Source organism: Lichenostomus cassidix, chromosome Z (genome assembly GCF_008360975.1).
Source record: "Lichenostomus cassidix isolate B80296 chromosome Z, HeHo_3.0, whole genome shotgun sequence".
Lineage (NCBI taxonomy): Eukaryota > Metazoa > Chordata > Aves > Passeriformes > Meliphagidae > Lichenostomus > Lichenostomus cassidix.
In genome coordinates, this window is record NC_139511.1 from 20264940 (window position 1) to 20286295 (window position 21356).

The 21356-nt window shown below is 39.6% G+C and overlaps 1 protein-coding gene and 2 long non-coding RNA genes across 5 annotated transcripts in view; 2 read left to right on the forward strand and 1 right to left on the reverse strand.

Moving 5' to 3' along the window:
* LOC146424484 (uncharacterized) overlaps window positions 1–18483 on the forward strand; it is a 49697-nt gene extending 31214 nt beyond the window's left edge. Inside the window, exons 3-4 of the long non-coding RNA XR_014846841.1 lie at window positions 3988–4093; window positions 18378–18483. This is a non-coding gene — a long non-coding RNA (uncharacterized LOC146424484). The remainder of the gene's footprint in view (window positions 1–3987; window positions 4094–18377) is intronic.
* On the reverse strand, window positions 1134–18699 carry LOC146424485 (uncharacterized). 2 transcript variants are annotated; one of them, XR_014846842.1, is made up of 5 exons: window positions 18489–18699; window positions 8816–9027; window positions 3637–3723; window positions 3256–3387; window positions 1134–2668 (listed from the first exon to the last, which is right to left on the reverse strand). It is a non-coding gene; the product is annotated as an uncharacterized LOC146424485 (long non-coding RNA). The 2 variants fall into 2 exon arrangements; XR_014846843.1 differs by lacking the exon at window positions 3637–3723.
* A 417-nt stretch (window positions 18700–19116) lies between these two features.
* The window catches only part of SNX2 (sorting nexin 2), a 28740-nt gene continuing 26500 nt past the window's right edge, over window positions 19117–21356 (forward strand). Inside the window, exons 1-2 of one of the 2 annotated variants that reach the window (XM_085043208.1) lie at window positions 19132–19275; window positions 20295–20421. Coding sequence is in view for 1 of the 2 variants with exons in the window: in XM_085043207.1 (XP_084899333.1) it covers window positions 19168–19275 (108 nt within the window). In the remaining variant the exon portion in view is untranslated. Of the gene's footprint in view, window positions 19276–20294; window positions 20422–21356 lie in introns of both variants that reach the window. The other variant, XM_085043207.1, reaches the window with a different exon arrangement.

Below are 21356 nucleotides of genomic sequence, written 5' to 3' on the forward strand. Positions count from 1 at the left end.
GAGTTTTAACAGGTTCATTTGTGCTGTGACAAACAACATTACCACATATAAGATATTTATACGAAGTAAGATGGAACACATATAAAAAATATTAACCTTGTTAGGCACCTCCATGTTTTAGATGCTGCCCAGTATCTGAGTTCTTCTCTTATCTGAAGGTCTTTCTGTTTAGGTAATTAGGGTACTGTGTTGACATTATTAGGCTTGAAATCTTGAATGTCTTAGAAATTTTCAAAGTATACATTCACTGTAACAGCACCCAAATTCCCTTGTAGTCTTCTCATAGCATACAAACAATGCCATACTCCCTGGAAAGTTGACTGACTTCACTGAACTCTAGTCAACCAGGATAAGTATATTGTTGACACATAAGCAGATAAGAGGATGTGGGCAAATTTTGGCAGGTGACCGTCTAGTGACATGACAAAGGTGCTGCATTCAAGCTATGTGCCGTAAAGCAGCATGTTTGCACTGCCTTTTTTTAATCCATGGCACACATTGCACAGAAGGGACAGTTAAGAGATCTGTTCTTGTTCAATAGATATGCTATAGGTAGTAAATATGGACTTATTTTATTAATGGGTTTACTTGCAGGAAGTCACTAATTCTTAACGCACATAGTTGCTGAGGATTAGAATGTGTTTTCATTCAGTAGGCTCTGAGTACTCCTGCGGCAAATATCCCTTTCTGCTGGCTGTACTGGAACATATTTTTTCCAGAAATCTTTTTTGCTTTAGTTCTCCCAGTTAATACTCAGACAGTGCTCACTATTACTTTCCCAGGAAAGCAATGCATTATTTCATTTTGGCTGATCAGATCTTCTCCATTTGTTACTCTTTTCTATTTGTGTTTTATAGAGAATCAATATGTTTTACATGCTCTTGCATGATCTCTTGCTTTGAGGTCAAAAAATTTCATACTGCAAAATGCAGACCAAGAATTTTTCCTCATAAATTAAATGAAACCAAAATATTCAGCTCTGTAGTACTTTTACAAATCAAAGAGTAGGAGAAGGATTTAGGATTCTCTCTGACGAAAAAAAAATACTATAGAGAGTAGGGAGGGTTCTTGACACAGCTGCAAGACAAAGGCAAACAAAGTAAGAAAAATGTTATGTTTGCCACCAGTGTTAGCAACATTTACTCCCAGGCACTTGGGATGCTTTTAAACAATAACACCTTATGATGGGTTTGCAAGAGCAAAATAAGAAAATCCTCAATACCAATAGACCCTTCCAAGCACTTCTGAATTCCCCACTGAGCTGGGATCCAGCCAGTTTAAGAAAGGGCTCTCAGAGATATCACATGGTGGAAGTGGCTGAACTCAGCCTATAGGTTCCTCCTGAGTTCTTTCTGTATTTCATAACCCTTAAAGTCATGCAAAGAGATATCATGGTCAAGGAACCAGAAAAACAAATTCAAATTGATTTAAGAATATGGATGGGGAAAATCAGCTCATGAAAACCAAGTCTGACATAAATTTTTGGACTTCTTCTTACTCTGGGAATTACAATGTAACAGTATTCTTCATAGACTTCAGACATAAATTAAGGAAGTCTTTGAGAATTTTACTATTTGCATGATATAAAGTACGTCAACTTTATCCACTTTCCCATGGAGCCCAATAGGAAAATGATGGAGCTGATCTCCAAACTGAAATTTAACACAAAAAACTAAATCCTGATTCACAGGCATTGCTGGTGTAAATATCCGGAAGTACAATCCATGCCAACTCATAGTGCTTCTTAGAGAAAAACACAAAAAAAATTTATTTCCAGCCTCTTTCTGGTGAACCAGCTTGTTAGTTTCATCAGTGAAGCCTTTTACTCCTCTACTTCTATTCATCTCTGTTTCAGATCATATATCAATAGACTTTCTGGAATGTATGCTCTGAAGGCTGGTGGGAATCTTTTCCCAGAATCAAAGCTGGCTAACAGCTCTGAAACAAATGGGAACCTCTGCATATATATGGAATCCTGTGAATTTTTTAATCACAGAAACACTTTTTTTTTTTTTAATTTGCCATCTTCAAGGATCTACATGCCTTCTTTCTGGTACTATTGGAGTGTCCAGTTGCCAAAGTTTACTTTTCTAGCCTACAAAAGAGAAAGGTACCTTGCATAACTCCCAATATTTTGTGGATATTTCCCAGATTCCACACTGAAATGGATGGTCGCCACACAAACAACTGCTCAGTCAACAGCAATAACTGCAAATCAAAATAGTTCTTCCATTTATACCAGCAAATGTCACATTGCAAGACACTGTATGTGCATTAAACTCTCTCTTCTTCCCTATTTTCAGGGCAAAGGGGCCTTTGCTATGAGACATTCAGAAATTCAACAAACTTTTCAACTTTTCAAATTCTTTTTTCTTGCAAATATAAGATAAGATTAAACATAAAAGTCCAGACTTAATGAGTTATATTACAAATAACCCAGTGTTTAACATTGCCTCTTTGTGCATAAACTTTTTTTTCTTTTTCATTTTAATCATGATTTATAAACTGGAGTTTAACAATCCATCTGCTAGCCTTGGGTATCCATTCCAGAGCAGCACTTAAATGGAGAGTAGTCCAGATGTAGCAGAGGGTGTTATTGGTTCTTGCAGCTGGACCCAAACCTGACAATGGCACTGGCTGCAGAACAATGCAGATATAGCAACAGTTACTGAAAGATAGGAAGAAAGGGGGGAAAGAATCACAAACAGGGTTGAAAATTAATTGCAACAACTCTGCAAAAATTTGTGGTCTTGAAATACAAATTTAGCATAGCTAAACAGTTTGGATAAACCATGGATGGCTCCTAGTGCAACATCATGGATTTTAGAAAGTTATGAATCTATTCTCCAGGCATATTTCATTAATTTTACAAACTATTTTGTTTTACAGAGTTATTTCCTGCCTTTGGGATCACATTGGGTATAAGAACCTTCCAAGAAACAGGCTGGATTTTTCACTAAAATTTTTTTTCCAATATATCAGATTCCCATAAGAAGTACCTGGATGGGAGATCAGCCACCACTTTTGGCCTGGTTTTCAGTCATGCTACTAGCATCAGATCCATCCTGAAAAATTGGAGAAGCTAATCTGGTGTCCAGAGGCAACAACAAGCAGCTGCCAAAGAAGTGAGGGAGGGAATGAGCTGCTTGGACACAACACTGTGTCCTTACATGGCATGTCCAGACCACAACATAAATTCAATCAGAGTAGGGAAAAATGGACTGGGAATGGATCAAGATAATTATCAACGATTACCAGCATCATTTCTGTGCTTATTGCATTTCCATGTTCTTCAGTGAAAAGATACTGTGCTTCTGATGGCTCTTCTATTGCAAGTAATTTCATTGAGTTCTCTTTGCACCATCTTCTGTGCAGATAACAGAGAAACTAGGGGCAAAGGAAAGACAGAAGCTAGAACACAACAGTTCTCAAAAAATAATCTGTAAAACAGCGTAAGGAATAAGAGGGGGGAAAAAAAGCAAATTTAACAGAGTAAAATGTTGGAAGACAGGCAGGGATAATCACTGTATTGTCCAGGTGTTGTTAAGGACTTTTCCCTCTACCTTTAAATTGTCATATCAGTTTGCTTCAGTAATCACAATGAAAAACAAAACACTGTACGTTTTAAAAATCGACCTGTGCACATTGTTGGATCCGAGACAGATGAACATAAGGCAATGTGATGAACCAGAAATTTCTTAAAGTCCATTCCAACTCCATCTCCTATGATCCCATGATAAGGTAGAATGTTATCACAAACAGATACCTAACTGACAAAAGTAACTGATCATGTTGGACAAATGTGAGAGACAAGATCATTTTTTAAAGAATTCTTAGGAAAATACTCTACAGGATTTATATTGTGACAGAATGATCTAAGTGATTTTAGTTTATGTTTCAGGATTACTGTTTGCTTCACGTGAACTGAAACACTTGTTTCTCTTGGATGCTTCCCTATGAAAAAATCCCCAGTGGCCTCTTTTTCAGATATAAATAAAATAGAAAAAATATGTGAAGTGTGGATGAAGGAGGAAAAACAACAGATCCAGACTCCCTGGTACCATTCAGTGGCAGCAGATGCCAAACATAACAAGTAAGTTTTACAACAAGCATTACCAAATAGTCACCTTTCTCATGAAACTCTGAGGCAAGAAAAAATGAGAGTTTAATTCTGTGTGTCTTGATAAGGACTTTTCAACAATCCATAAAATGTGGTTATCTCCAATGCAATGAGAGAAATCAGTGCTTGCTCCTGCATTTATAACTACAGTCTAAAACTGAGCATGCCCTGCAGAAATTGTGTGGGTCTAGTATTAACAGGTAGCACCTTGCCCCTTAGAATGAAGAAAGTGACCCAATCTGTTCCCTATTCTAAGGTAACACATAGATAGACCAATCCTGAAAAACATTGTTTAAAATACTGTCTAGTGTATCATGATAGAGTTGGTACATACGTCATCAACACTGCCTATATTAAAAAGTTTTCTTATTATCTGCCCAAATCTTTCCCATATGCAAATAAGACTTTACTTCTTGCCACATTATGAGGGAAACGCAGGATTGTTCACCATCACTTTTCTTTACACCATTCTTTAAAACTTCTCATATATTAGATTAGTTATCATGTCCTTCACTGCTTTCTCAGCTTTTGGTCAGAGATTATGTTATTTAATTTTTCATCATTCTTGTTGCTGTCCCTTGAAGTACTTTTAGTTAGTCTACATCTTTTTTGCCGTTCTCTGCAGACAGAAAATATTTTTGGCCTGGGGCTTACACATTAAAGTAAAAAGAAGTTCTATTTCTAATGCCTTATGTAAAATGCTGCTGTAAATAACCCCATAATGAAAATTACCTACTTTGCAGATGACATTTTGATTTTTCACTGGTGAGTTCTTGTTTTGCATTTGTGTGATTCATATTTTCTTCCAGACTGGTACTTTTTTTTTTTTAATTTTCGCAAACAATTTTCAAGTCCTTTAATTTGAGAATTTAATCTTTTTACAGTCTTTCACATATCTATGGAACAAGTGCAAAGTTGTTAAGCCTGCATCTGTTTCATCAACTAAATCCCATTCAAAGGACTGACCCTGACTTGTGCAATCAGCTTTATATCATCTTTGCATTTTGGCTGTGAAGCACTGACTATTCCTTTTTGATATGGCTTGTTGACTCCCTGTTGTGGCAGATGGATGAGACAACAACTTCCCATCAGTTTCAAATAGCTTCTGTGGGAAGCTGACGTGTCTTTGAAAATACGTGTTATGGTAATTACTCAAAGCTATCAAAGATATTTAGCTTTATCAAAGCTAAATGGCTTTTCTAAGGAAAAAAACTATTAAGGATTGGTGCAGTAATGTGTAATGGCTTTGATTCAGTAGATTTGTATTTCTCAATATTGCAACTTTTTCTTACTAATTTTTTCATTCATATATTCCTCATCATCTTGGATGGACAATGCCAGAGTATTTTTTACCTAAGTGGTGCACAGATTTTATTATACTTTTCTGTACTGTATCTTTGTGATTTTTTTACCCACTTTGTAAAGAAGGACAAAGACTCCAATCACATCACTTTCACAGTAAGTTTTGGTGCATATAGTTCTTTGCCACTGTAGCCACTTGATCATTGTAGAGAAGCAGTAATCCCTGCATAGTTGAGGTTGGAATTTGCCACCAGAGGGAGTCTACCTAGCTCCAAATGTAGCACAAAATATGCTCTGATGTCACAATTTCAGACCTCAGGTTTCACAAGTCTGAAAATACAAAATATAATAACATGAGTGGCAACGTTGAAGTATGTTCTGAATATAAACTGTGTTTCCAAGTGTAGTTTAAACACCTCTGTTAGAAAAGGAAGTTGACATATCTTAAATTACTGCATTAATGAAGTAACCTGCTGCTTATGCCAGCTTTGACGTAAATGTCTGGGAAAAATGAAAGCCAACACATTGTTTTACTTTGAAAAAAAATGATATGAAATCTTTTGAGTCCAATAAATTTTTCCAGAAGTACCATGCTCATCTAACATAATAGGTTCCATGTCAACATACAGACTTAGCAAAAATACATGTATTGAGGGCAATAGCTTAGAACTGTTATAAGAGAACAAAAAGGTCACTAGTCCAAAAGAGCATTTTCTTCATTTTTTTATACTCTGGTTAAAACATAGTATGGGAATTTCCTAATGCTGATGGTTTATGTTCAGGATCTCTTAAAAGAAGTGGCTTTGAAATAACATTTGCTCTCTAAACCAGAAAATCCACAATGAATTTTCATCACCCTGAAGTCATAATTACAAGTCCATTAATGTTTTCCATGTGATTTTATTTGAATATTCTAATACTTGGATCCAATAAGTAGTACAATGCCAGCATTTAAATATTCTATCTATAAGAACATCAGAGAGACTACAATTTCCTCTGGTTTAAAAGGCTTAAGTAAAAATGTGTAAGCCTCTAAAAAAATACATTGAAAGAATTTATCCCATAGAATATTCAAACAGGTTGCCCTAATAATGACCTTAGCTCAGCATACATAATTTGTTTAGCTCATATTGAAAGATGTATTACACGCTTTTTCATTCTACCATGAATCTCAAATTGCATATGCAAAAACTAAGCAAAAAAATCACATCTTTGTATGCCTCCCTATGTTCCCATTGGCAAATTTCAAGGCGCCTCCTGAATGCTCCAGCTGTATCCTCAGTATGCCATATATACAGGCAAGAGGATTCACAGCACCTCAAGATACATAATCTGCCTCAATCCACATCCACTCAACTGTACCCTACTACACCATTTCTTGGAGCCTGGACAGGAGAGAGTGCTGAGCAGGGGTAGGATCTAGCTCTTTGAGAGACACTCAGCCATCATCATCATTTCTCCATGAACAGTCAGTGCCTGGACCTGCCAGCCTGTATCAGGTTGCACAGCACAGCAAACATCTGCCTTCACAGGTTTTTGCCACCTAAACTCCTGTGCAAAAACATTGGTGCCAGGAGTGCACTTGCACTTCTTCCAGTCCTCCCAGTCAACACCACTTCTACAGTGCTGCCTCTGGACAAACCCCGATACAGCAGCAGCTTGCTCCAAGAGAAATATATGCCAGTATAGCTTTTTCAGCCCTTCCTTGATGAATAGGCACATAGAAATTACCCAGGCACATGACTGGCTGGATGACAGCAAATGCTGGGGTACATACCAGTATCACAAAATGAAGTAATACTAGCTACCAAACGTATACCCCTGCTAACGTGTTGTCAGGGACAGCACTGATGTTGAGGACCACAGAGACAATTCTGAAGTCTCTTCCTGGATGACACACCCACAGGAACCAGTACCCTCTCCTGAGCGGGCAAACCACGTCCTGGAGCTGCATGGACTGTGCTTCATCCTCTTCTGCTCCATGTAAACAGCCTTGGTTTTTGGGAAGGAGATGGGACACCTCTGCTTCTCCAGACAGCCTAGAGGAGGCAGCTGCTTAATCTGGTTGTGGCTCCTGCTGCACTAAGACACCCAAGTGGAATTTTACCTTGATGGAGGCAGGCACCTTCCCAGCCTAGCATGGCAGTATGTACTTTTACGAAGTCTCTGTAGTGTTCAGGTAAAAGTCAAAGACACTAAAGCTCAATCCACACAGGTGTGCATGTCCAACCCTTTTGATCTCACCAGAAAACAGATACCTGGAGGATCTTGGGTATGTGAGGTAAATTTTTAGATAACTTAAAGCATGAAACCAGTGTCACTGCCTGTTTATGCAAATCAGAGTTCTAGGCATTGACTTTCTAAGTATGCCGCTGACAAAACTTAGCCAAATGTAGGATCAGAGCAACAGACACAACAAGCAAAATTATGGTCTTATCCCAACAACTAAAAAAAATGTTGTCCCACATAATAAAATGGATATTGGGTAAATCTTCCAAACATCAACAACTGGAAAATTTCTATTTTAAAACTTGAAGACTAATTAACCTTATAAATATTAACCTTATAAATATTGGTTTCTCTGGGGGTGACACTACACCATATGAATGTCTAAGCATTTCTGAAAGTTTCAACTACTATGGCTAGATCCAGATTTTAGTACTGAGCCAAATTAATTTAATTTTTAGAGATCTAAAGGTACTGCAACTGAACAACTGTTCAATCATTAGGTATGACATAATAAATATTCTCTAAACATGAATCTTGATTCCTAAAAATTGTTCCAAGACCATCATGTTTTCTTCACCTCTACTCGGATGTGTTATTCACTACTTATTTGCCATGAAAGAGCTGTTTAATACTTTTAGTCCTGTGTGTCTCTCACCAAGTACAAGTGGGAGTTGTTTTCAGACCACCTGAGACAAAATCAGCCAGGCTTTTCAGAGTGTGAACTGAGCTGGATCCTGCCTGGACTGCCAAAACCGCATCTGACTGTGCCTGTCAGCTAGCTGGTTCAGCCAGCAACAACCTCTTTTAGGACAGGGCAACAAAAACCGGAGTGGAAGCACATCATCTGCTAACACAGAAGGAACTGGGCAAGACTTAAGCTGACCCAGGTGGCACATTTGCACAGAGCAGGTACTGCATCCAACCCATGCCTTGAACTGCTGGTTGCCACCAAGTGATTCCCAGCATGTGGACCTTATTTGACCATTCATCCAATGGCTTCCAACAGTGATCACTGCCACTGGCACAACAGCCAGGTCCACTTAGGCAAGTGGCCAGAGACAGCTCCCATGTGAGCAGCTGGGAAAACACCTTTGTAACACCACAGATCTCAACATCTCTTGAAAAAAAAGACTTCAAAACAGCACATATTTTGTAGAAACTCACTTGGTCTGTGAAGAGGTGGGTGGGTATGTTTCTTGGAAGAAAGTAATCAAAATACTTCAAGGACTTCAAATATATCGAAATAATTAATTCCATGAACTGATTGTATTTGTTGTTCTAGATAAATCAGCATGTCAGCTGTTTCTGATCTACATTCCTATAATCAGTCAGGAAGTGGGAGGCTGCTCTTCCTTCTTCCACTGTAATCTGTAGCGCTGCAAAAAAAAAGGAGGAACTGAGACGTCAGTCCGCTATCTTTATATTATTGTGCCAGTATATTAGCAACCACAGGAACTCAGTGATCCTCAGGACAAACTTCTTTTGTTTTAGCTGAGTATTTCTAGTTTCCTCAAATAGATCTGTTTGTTTCTCTTTTGGCATATATATGTATGTATATATGCACCCAGAATATACACACTGATAGATAGATATACACTGATAGACATAATTATATTTAGTATACCAAAAGAATATATACAGATATTTAGAGAGTGAATATATTTAGAGTGTACATAAATATATATACTCAAATGGCAAGATATATAGTGCCTATACACCACAAATATAGACTATACACTATATATAAGTACTTTACCTACATACAGTATTCACCTTCCCACCCTTTTGCTCTCTTTGCATTGATTTATAGTGCATTTTTCCATGTGGAAATGCATATTTTGTAAAAGGTTGAGGATCAAAGCTAAAAAAGCTAAAATGTAGCTTGTGTAAAAGCAGACATCTACCTCAGTTACCCAAGGTAAGGTAAGACTTTCAATAATATTGCTGTATGGTCAATAAAACAAGATACAAGAGATAGTGGGGGTGATATAGAGTAAATTGGAATTCCCCTTTGAATGTGTGTATCTCCTAACTACATAAGGAAAGTAAAACTGAGGATGCTTACATTACAGGAAATTCAGTATCATGCTTAAAAACAGGTAAGCAAAAGTTCTTTACCATCTGTCTTTTTCTGAAAGGTAAAATATACCTAGGATAGAATGAGCTTCCTTATGTTGGTGCTGAGTTTTCCAAGGAGGACTGGTTATTTGGAATTAAAACAGTCCCACTATGTGCTACTCTGGAAAACTCAGGCTGAATTTTATTAGTATCACTTTCAGTTTATACAAAAATTATTCCTAATCAGATTCAGTAATTTCATTAATAATTTAACGGCTTAATGACATTCATAACCTATATTATTGAAATGTGTTGTAACACGGTCCGGGAGGGTGGCACAGGCCGGCTCCCCCCCGGGCCGGGGTCCCTGGTCCGTGTAATCCCACCGGATCTGGGGCGAGCAGCCCCCGAGGTTCTGCCGCATGGTGTGAGTCTTCCAACCACGTCAATTCAAGCAGGAATATAGCGAGACTAGGAAAGAACTGGACTCCATCTCTGTTCTGGCAGATTGGCTTATTTGGGGTAACGGAGAAAAGGGGGTTGCAGGGAAGGAGAAGGGGGGAGGAAAGGCAGGAATGGGATAAGGGCTGCCAGCCCAGAGATACAGACCTCGAGCTGTTCCGGACATTGACTTATAAAGGGAAAGGAAGGGGAGGGACTGTCTCCCCTAGAGCCAGTCCCGGGGAGTCTGAAGGGAAGACAGGCACAGGGAACCCACCAATAGATTTTGGGGTACAGCAGAGCATATTTCAAAATGAACCAATGGTACACCGAGTGGGGAAACAAAGGGAGCACATGGAGATCTGAATATTGCATTACTACAGAAATGAGATGCTTGAAGCCCTGTTTTTTTATATATGCAACATTAGATTAACCAAAGCAAATAAAATATATTGTAAGATACAACATAAAATTGATAAATAGATTATTAGAAAGCCACACACTCTTCTCTGTCACTAAATTTGAAGTTTATGCAGGTCAAGCATTTAAAAAATACCTTCTAAGATATCAATTTAATTTCAATGGTTTGTTACTGAATTTCCCATCTCTTTATCTTCTTCACTGTCTTATGACTGCATCCTTCTCTAAGCACTTGAGTTCTTGAAGATTTTTTCTTATGAAAAATCTGCAAATGGGTTTATTAACTTATTTAGACAGTATGTTGATTGCTTTCTCAATGCTCTTGATAGATTAATCTTTTTTTTAATACTCTTTCTTTAGCATCTGTTATCACTTGAAGTACAAGCTTAAAATAGATCTTCCAAAGCCCAAATTTACACCTCTGGAGGATAAAATTAGCCAGAGCATAGTGAAATAAAATTGTCAAAGGCGAATTATGTTGCAAAGCCAGATTTTTGCTTAACATGTCTGAAAATATCTTAAGGAAAAGCAAATATGTATATTAGATACTAAATCAGCTCGAATGGCAACAGCGCCAGACTCTCTTACATTGTTCAGTGGATGTTTGCAAGCTTTCCTGTTCCATATTGGGAAAGCCATAATTAACATTACATTGATAAACTAATTGTTATAACAGCCAGAGACAGTGCTATTTGGTGGAAATCTATTACGTTAGAAGTTTTTCATTTTTCCTACTTATCTTTTGCCTGGTCTGGCTATAATTCAGACGGATGCCCCAAGTCAGTTTACAGCAAAATTGTAAATGATGCAAATTACAGCTGCATTTGGGCTGTGAAACTTTGAAATAAAGCAAAATCTGGTTCATGCATATCCACAGTGCAATTTTCAATGAAAAATTGCTTTCATATGCCTTTATCTTGTATGTCCACAAACTGGAACAAAAAAAATCACCATGGACTGGAGGCTATACTCTGAAAAAAATGACTGGAGATATTTGAAACAAAATTTCTGGTGCCTAGCTCTCATAATCAATGCAAATGCAAATGCAAACACTTTGTGAGCTATATCTAAGTTGGGGGGTATTTTTCATTTTCTTTCTTTTTGGTGCTCTGGTTCTTTTAAAGCAGCAGCAGACATGTACCAGTCTGTCTGGAGTGAAGCGAGGAAGTTTTTTTCTCAGGCTAATTTTAGCCTGAGTATTATTAATAGTATTTTGTCTCAGGTTATTTCTACAGTCACTTTATAATTTTTATTATGATAAATACTATAATCAGCCAGAAAGCCACATTTAAGATTAAGGTTCATTAACTTAGAGAGTTTATAATTCAGGATATGTGGATATGTGCATATGTTTTGCAGAATGAGATTTTCTCACCTAATCACAGTTGTTCTAAAGTCAAGCACCTACCTAAGTATAAGCATCGTCTCTTGGCAGCGGAAATAGTCTCTCATCAGTCAATCCCTCCTAGCGTAAGAGTTAAAGATGGATAGGATGCCTGAGAAAGCATCTATTTTTTTTCATTGTCTCCTCCCATAGACCAAACTAAGCTAAATAGATGCAGCGTTTTAGCCAGCTAAAGTTTAGAAGTGTAAACTGTATCCAAAATGCATATGAAGAACATAAGGGAGAACTGAAGTGCATGATTTTGGAACAAAGTGTTGGATATGCATGTTCTTAAAATTCTGAAAGTGGTATCAGAAAGCATATTTCCATTCTCTTAATTTTTGCTTTAAAATCTAGGTGAATTACTTCAAATCAATGGCACTCAGCAAGCTGAGAGGGACAAACTATTTAGAAGCACTGAACACCTGTATAAGACCAGATGCATCACCTCCCTCATTTTGTACGAGTAGTTGCAGCAAGAGATCTGCTGGAAGACAAAAAACTGACCTTCCACAATCTCTTTGGAGACCCTCATGGCAAGCCCCTAGCAATGGCTTCAAAGTCATGAGAACACACAAAATACATTTTGTCGCTTTTGGACCTCTAGAGGAGTGAAGAGTCAAGAGCTTTGTCGGGTGATCAAAGTATTCTGAATTTATTATTTATTTTAGCAACTACATAGACTTCAACAGGCCGTTTGGATTGGACCAGTTCAAAACCTCCCCTCAGGCCAACTGTCCAGGCTTGAACCGCCTATCTTCCAAAAGACCGTTTCAATAACACAAAAACTTAATCTTTACTTATAAAACATGGGAAGAAAAAGAGAAAAGTTCCCATGGGAAAGAATCTGTGTTGCCACAACATTGTGTCCAGTGGCTGGAATATAAATAACAAACATTGCTCCTCATCTACCACAAAAGACTAGTTGCAATGTCCCCCTTGCTTTCTATACATATTTTACAAGTTAATGAATTAACCAGCACTATAGTTTAATGTTTTGAGAATGCAGAGAATTTTGAGAATTATTTTTCTTTTGGAAAAATACTGTGATCAGTAAAACTTGCATATGATCCTACGGTAATGACTGAAAACTCTCAGTCACCTTGTAGTAGATCAAGGCCCCCATTACTGCGATCCCACAGCACAGGAGTAGGCTGGTGTATATGATTATCACAGCCTCTGCTGTGTGCCAAGAGAGCAGGGAAATAAGATTCCTTCCCACAGGCTGTAAACTTGACAGACCAATACAGTTCTCCTGAGGTTCATAGTGGTGAACTGGAGAGGTTATTACACTGGCTTTTGCTGCATATCACTTTCATTTTCTTCCATGCTCCCACCATCTCTGCCCTTAGACTTCTGCCATGATTCTCCATAAAAGAAAAAATATGCAAAAAGCTTCCACTTCAGTCACATTCCCCCCTACTTCCTCCTCAAATCTTCTAAGCTAAGATTAGCTCGGGAATTGTAATGCTCTGAAAGAGAAAGACAGTATAGACTTTCTTCATCTACCAAGTGATAGCACAAAACTATTTTGAATTCTCATCTTAATAAGTCCTACATGAGATGGAGAGACTACTGCTGGCTGATAGGCATACAATGACATGTAGATCTGGTTACAGGAATTTTTTCACAAAGTGCATGCTTTCAGGATTTTTTTTTAATTTCTCTACAAATGCACACTTGGAAATAAATTGTTTGCTTGTTTGTTGTTGGTTTTGGTTTGGTTTGGTTTTTTTCCCCTGAAACTGTTTTAATTATGATTCTGACTGTAAAGTTCTCAAAGGATTAAATTTTTCCTGGACAAATTAGATTAAATTGAATGTCAATGTTACATTCATCACTGGTGAAGCAGTGATGGTTAGAGTTAGGAAGCACTGAACATTTTGTAATATAGTACCAGAAACTCTCTGCAGAAAAAAGAGGATCACCTCTGACCCTGTCTCCCATCTGAGGAAAACAATCCACAGTTTAAGAAACATGGAATCCATTAAAGAAAAATTCCAAAGATCAAGAAAAATTGCATAGATCAAGGCCCCTCTTACATGAAATCTTTTCTCTAACTGGAGGAATTTTCCAGTGGTAATTTTTGATGTGCCACACAGGGATAGCACCAACTGATACTGCACACTGACTTGTCTCTAACACTGCACTGAAGGTCCAGTCTCCTTTACTCACTGTTCTCTTTTTCTAGTGCCATCCAGTTTTGGATGAAAGAATAAAGACAATTCACAACATTAATACAAACAGATAGCTCTAAAAGTGGACCAAAGATCATTCACTGAAATTAATACAAATATAATTTGGACAACAGCTAAGTTTGTATGTGAATCTTTGAATAGATTGATAGCTTCTAACGTTCTTATCTCTAACCAAAAGTCCTAGCAAGTCAGAGAATAGTCAAAATTGTATGTTGATTTTAGTAATTTGACATAAAAAATCCTGTAACAATTTATCCCTGATAAAATGAGCCAAAACTGATTAATAAAATGCTGCAAATGATCATCCCTTACATGGTACAAGTTGCACACCTTACATGATTTTGTTATGTTCTCTGAAAGCAGGAAAAGTGGTCAAGACAGTTATAGACAGTTTATAGTTATAGAAATGTATGAAATTGACTTAGTCATGGACCATATGCCTGAAATCACATGACACAAAAATTTTACTGGGCTGCAGTTGAACAAATGAAATTAGGTCAGGCAGATGAGTTAGCTCAGTTGGTCAGAGCATGGTGCTAATAAGACCAAGGGTATGGGTTCAATACCCATACAGGCCATTTGCTTAGGAGATGGACTTGGTGATCCTTGTGGGTCCCTTCCAACTCACAACATGTTGTGAATCTGCTGTAAAACAATTACTTGGCACTTAGGAACCCCTAGTTCCCTTTAATGTGATTAAGACTGCTTCTCTGTGTGGATAAAAGCAGATGGTTGAAGAAGCATTAACTTCAGGCAAGTGAATATGAATGTTTTCCAATGTTGTCCCACCTCCATCCATTCTGAGTCTTTTTAGACACATGTCTTCTGTTCTGGCAAGGGATGTCTCAGGTTTGCCACCTGCTAGTAACATCCTGGTATTTGTTTCCAGCATGATTCCTGTATTGGAGTACAACCCATGAGATCTGACAGTCATCAGGGAGCAAGTGTCTGAAGCCCAAGGCAAATCAGGATATGTCAGAGACTACTGTGTCTTTCATCAAATTGCAATGACCTGGATTATCTAAGATTAGCAGTGCAAAATAAAACCAAAGCTATGCTGGGAGACATTCTCTCTCTTTAAAGCACAAACTGTGGAGGAAAATCCAAATAGCAGCTCAGTGTATATCACAGTAACCAAAGTTTCTTGTTTGGTTATCACCTGCTCTTAGTGCTTAAGAAGATGGAAAAAAGTACTTCTACATCATTTTACTATTGTAACAAGGTAAACGTACCCAGCTAATGTTAGTAGAATTCTATATTTAAGTGTAGTGGAACATTAGATGAACTAGGCAACAGAAATTTCCATTCCATTATTTGTTGGAGGGCAGGGCTTGCCACTACTCCAAAGACAACTGAAATATCTTACTGATGAAATAACAGGTTTCTTTCACATATATTAAAAATATTTTTCTGTAATAAATGAGAACACTGACTGGAAAACAAAGGTGACAGAAAAAGATTTTTTTTTAAGATACATAATTACATTCTCAGATGGAAAGACAGCACGTATTTCACAAAAGAGCATTCATCATGATCAATGTAAAGTTTATTTGTCTGAAAGGATGAGTGGACACATGAACCAAATGCACAGATTTGGTAAATACTTCTGTTTTGTAATTTTTCTTAGGAAGGCTGATTCACTGAAAGTCTTTATTGCTTTGTGCAAGTGCAGTCACTACACATTAGTACAATGCTCCTTTTAAAATAATTTATAAATGGGAAAAATAAAGTCTAAAAAATGCATTTCCACTAATTCTAAGTAGTCTGGTGTTTGTTGTTCTGCCACTGTACATAGCCATTTTCTTGTAATATCTCTCAGTGAGGAAACGTTCCTTCAGTACTTCTTAAACATTTATCTGTTATGACTGTTTCATAAGAAAGCTAATGAAAAGTTATATGTGAATCTATTGTAGAGTAGGTAAAAACCAGTTAGAAAACAAAGTCAAAAGTTGCTTTTCAATGTTTACAATTTTAATGGAAGTATTAATTGAATGAAAGATGAATGAAGTGGTCTACCAGAGTCCTGATATGATTTAATATTCTTGTCAGTAAAGAAAGGGGAGAATGCATAATGTATTTTTAAGTGATATTGAAAGCTGTATCTTAGCAAAAGAATTCAAAATCATCAAAACAAGCTGGAGGAAATGTTGGTAAAAACAAAGACAATATTCAATAGGAAGGGATTTTATCCAGTCCAACTAAATCACACATACAAAATGAGGCTAATATCTGTCCTGAATACGGTCACAAAATGAACAAGTCCATGTGTCATACTGCTGCAAAATCATGCTTCATGTAAGGATGTTTAACTGGTAGGATAGTGGCAGAATTTGTTTTCTGACCCCAGAGAGCAAAGCATTAAAGCAGTTTGTCTGCAGAGGTTTTGGAATCTTGATCACTGGAGTTGTTGAAGAAAACGTTTGACAAACATTGTCTGGCAAACAGACTAGATAATATCCTGTCCCTCCCTGCAGTTCCAAACCACACAGGCTGACCTTGAGCTTGTATAACTCACTATCACTCTTTCTTCCAAAACAGCTACTTCTAAGTCACGAGTCATGATTTTCTTTCAGTTTCATTGATATTTCAGTAACCAAAATAACACGGTATTACAGTGGCTATTGCACGAGTACAATCCTAAAATAGAGTCAGTGAAGTAAGACTCTCTGAAAATTGGACATATTCAATAGTAAACCTTGATTCAATTCCTTACAGCACATCCACCTTTGTTTTGAATCTAATTTAATAGTTTTTTGACTAATGGGCAGAAGGTAGTAAATGGTATATTGCCTAAATCCTGATAATTTCTTGTAACTATTTCAAGGCTTCATCACCTCGGTGACCTGAACTAGGGAAATGGCATAGAGCCCTAATACTCTTGCACTGTTCATTATAAAAGCAATTTAAAATCAACAAGAATGAACTCCTAGAGAAACCTGATTCTGCATGAACAAAGGAAGCTTTTCATTGTGTAACAGCTCCCAAGAGTGTTTATGCAGAACATATTTTTGATTTCCATATCTTCTCTTAAGTGCTGGATTACAAAGGCTTGCAGAGCCAACAGATGCTGTGGGCAGAAGCAGAAGTGATAAGGTGACAGTTTAATGCAGCAGGTGTATTTACTCGGAGGAGCAACTGCCTGGTGGGCCAAACCCAGAAATTACCACTTTTGGAGGGTTCTCAATAGCTCCCAAGGCTAATCAAGAAAATATGGGACCTGACAAGGGCCAATAAAGGGAAAGGAATTGACACAGCAGAGAAGGAAAGAAATAAAAACCCACTTCTAAAAAAGGGTGGGTGTAAGGGTAGTACCATGATATTGGGGCTTCCTGCCTAGGTGACAAAACTGTTGAAATGTTAGGTATTCTATCTAGCAAAACCCCCTGAAATCCCAGTGATCTCAATTAGGGAATCCAAATCTGTAAATGCTTTAGGTTTAAATTTTTCCTCCTCTGCTCCATTCCTGTGTAATGGGCATCATAGCCCGAAGAAAAAGTTTATCAGTGACTGTGAAACACTTCAATTTGTGTTTCACAGGCACTGATGAGAGAAATGCATGTGAGAAGAGAAATCCTTTTGTCTGCAAAGTAGGCTTGAGAGTGCATATAATAAATGAAGTGCGGAGCTGTTAGGAAACGAGGAAAAACAGTGTACCTGCGTAGTAAATACTCTTTGGGAAGAGGGCTATTGTAGAACATCATCACATAACCAGATAACAAAGCAGGCACATGCTGTATACACAAGCTCCACAAGTAAACTTAGCTTTGGTACTACCACTTTCTTCTACTGTTCATGTTCTTGGCTTTGCAGACTAATTCAAATCCATCTCACACAGCATTACAGAGGTGGATTTACTGGGAGCAAAGGAAGATGTGGCTGCAGTTTCCACTAGGATACATGGGTAGCTTCCTCTTCTGCGTCTTCGATTTCAACTTAGTAGCATGAGGTAGAGTTGACTGCTCTTATGTATTTGTTGAATGACATGCATATTAATACCCACACTAACAAGGACAAGACTTGGCTTTAAACTGGGGTTTTGCCTTTTTCAGGAACACATCACATCTCACATGTGATTGGCTTTTAGCAGTCGCTCTAATTTTTCCTGCAGCATGAGTTCTTTTTCAATTTATTTCCTTGATTGCTTTTCTCTGATTTGGGTTATTTTTCCACACAGATTTATTAATCCAGTTGTTCAACCTTGACTCTCAATGAATTCAAAATCCAGGTCCTACAGTTATCTATGTGGTTTTCCTTGATCCGTCTGACAGCAAAAAAACCCTGCTGTAGATTTCTGTGGCCACAGATCTCTTTAGTGTGACTATAATTACAATGTTACCTTGAATCAGAGAAGCTGAATTTCTCACATACCTTTCTTAAAGAGTGACAATAACCAACCAAGCTATCTTAGAGAGGGAATTCTGCGCCTTTACTAGGGAAGGGTAAGGGGATGTGGGGATGGGGAAGGGGCTGGGGAATAAGTTTGGAAAGGGCTGTGAAGGGGTGGGGAGGGGTTTGAGAAAGGGCTGGGGATGTGACACGGGCTGGGGAAGGGGCTGAGGCAGACGCTGTGGCTCTGGGAGGGCTGAGAAGGGGTCTGGCAGGCGCTGAGGCAGGAATTAGGGCTGTGGCAGGTCTGGGGAGGGGTCTGGCAGGCGCTGAGGCAGGAGTTAGGGCTGTGGCAGGTCTGGGGAGGGGTCTGGCAGCCGCTGAGGCAGGAATTAGGGCTGTGGCAGGTCTGAGGAGGGGTCTGGCAGGCGCTGAGGCAGGAGTTAGGGCTGTGGCAGGTCTGAGGAGGGGTCTGGCAGCCGCTGAGGCAGGAGTTAGGGCTGTGGCAGGTCTGAGGAGGGGTCTGGCAGGCGCTGAGGCAGGCGCCACGGCCGCGGCAGGGCTGAGGGGCTCAAGGGCGGGAACCCGGCGCTGCCCCGCCCCGCCCCGCCCCGGCTGGCCCCCTCGGTCACGTGCCGGCGGGGCTGAGGGGCGGTCACGTGAGCGCGGGGGCCGGGCCGGAGGGGAAGATGGCGGCGGAGCGGGAGCCGCCGCCGCTGGGGGAGACGCGGCCCGCCGACCTCGAGGAGCTTGAGGACGGCGAGGATCTCTTCACCAGCACTGTGTCCACCCTGGAGGTGAGGAGAGCCCACCCGGCGCCGCAGGCCCCGCGCCCTATGGCCGGCCCGGCGCCCGACAGGCCCTACTCTCCCGTTCCGTTCCCTCCCCTCCCCGTCAGGTCGCCGGTACTTCGCTCCTGCCCTGGCTCCCCTGGCTCCTGCCCTGGCCCCCCTGGCTCCTGCCCTGGCCCCCCTGGCTCCTGCCCTGGCCCCCCTGGCTCCTGCCCTGGCCCCCCTGGCTCCTGCCCTGGCTCCCCTCGCTGCTGCCCTGGCCCCGCTCCGCCGCAGCCCCTGCCGACCCGCCCGCGGCCCCACCGCCCGCCTCCGCTTCAGTTCCCCGGGCAGGGCGTTTTTGCTGCCAAGAGAAGCCCAAAACTCTTTTCTCCAAGTACCTCCGTTTTCGCTTTCCTTACCCTGTTCTTGTGCCGGGGAAATATTCCCATCTTTCCAGTTTCGCTGAGGGGGGGGGTGTGTGTATGTGTGTGTGTATATATGTGTGTATGACACCAGCTTAGAGTTTGAGTGGATTAATAACGACCCATTTTCTTTCTTTGGCCTCTTTCCGTGGTTCACCCCATTCCAGTTAACAAATCTTGCAGAAACTTATTTCTCTCCGAGGTGTCTTCCCCGGGAGCCGAGGCAGTGCTGGGCTGCGGCGGCTGCTGGGACCTGCTGGGAGAGAAGCACGAGGAGACATGAGAAATGCTTATGTGTTCATTCCTTGTAGTGGGAGCCTTTCTTGGCAAGTTGTTGTGGTCACGTTCCACCTCTGTGTTTTGCCAGTATCTTCTGGAAGAACTTTGTTCTTCCTGTACACAGATGCCCATTTAAAAAGCAAATTGTTCTGTTCTGCTTTTCCTGAAGAGTGTTCTGTCCCTGACCTTTACAGAAATAGGATCGGTGCGTGTGTCTTTGTTTTTGCTCTGGCTGTTGCCTGTCCTTAACAAAAACCCTGCGGTATACAAGGGGCTTTTAAATGTATTTTAAAGTCACTTGCCTTTTCTCAAGCCACTTTCTTTTTTTCTTTCTTTTTATAGATGCATAATCTGTTCATTGGTAGAAAAAGATCTGTGGAAAAAATGCACTGAAGGAATAAGAAATGATGTGAACCTGCAGTTGACAAGAATTGCATGAGTAGACTTCTGTGCATCTCTGTTTGACACAGTGTGTATTACTGGAGTCTTGTTCAGTGCACTGAGAAAGACTGCAGTGTAACATAAACAAGGTCTTTATTGATGTGGTTTAGAATTAAAGCTGCAGGAGATAAGATTTAGTGTCCAAATCACGATTACAATGAGATAAAAAAGTTACTGAAATTCCTCTAACTGCAAACACTGGCAAAGAAATGGGCTTTGTATCAGTTGTTTTGGCTGACAGTTCTGCTGTGCTGCTTTGTTTATGTACACAGTCTCTTTGGAAGAGAGTCTCTAAGTAGAAAGGGGAAGCCTCTTTGCTTAAAGAGAAGCTTTTAAAAGCTGTGTCAGTTAAGCTTTATTTGACATCAGCATTTAGGACAGTGCCTTAATCTTGTGACTTTTCCTGCAAATTTGGAAGGAAGAGGTAATGAAAATTTACTTTGAACTTACTAGCTTGAACACAGATTGATGGATTTAGTGTGTGGAGTACCATAGTACAGAGAAGAATGATTATCTCATGATGTGGGCCTAGTTAAACTTTTGTCTTGAGTGTTACTTTATTCTGGTAAATATTCATGAAGGAACTGATTATAAATGGCAGTGGAGGTTGTATAGTAGCAACAGAATGGTGTCATGCTTTTTGTAGTTAATCATGTATTTGTTTGCTGATACCAGAGGGAAGTGTGGCAAGAGACACTGAGGTCCAAAGCCAACTTACATGAAGGCTTTGGTACTTTGAAAGGGTTCCCAGCTGGCTTATCTTGGAGCTGTCAATTTGCTTTTAGCATGATTAATTTCAGTCCTTTCCTATTTTATCTTGCTTTCATTCTCTTTGCAGCTAACAAAATGTGTAGTGCTCCTTTCCTGCCTATAATTTGGTTGTGCAGTGGAAAAGCTGTAAGGTTTCTAAGAGGTCTTTCCAATAGCCTCCATTTTAACAAAGTCTCCATTTAGAAAACACAC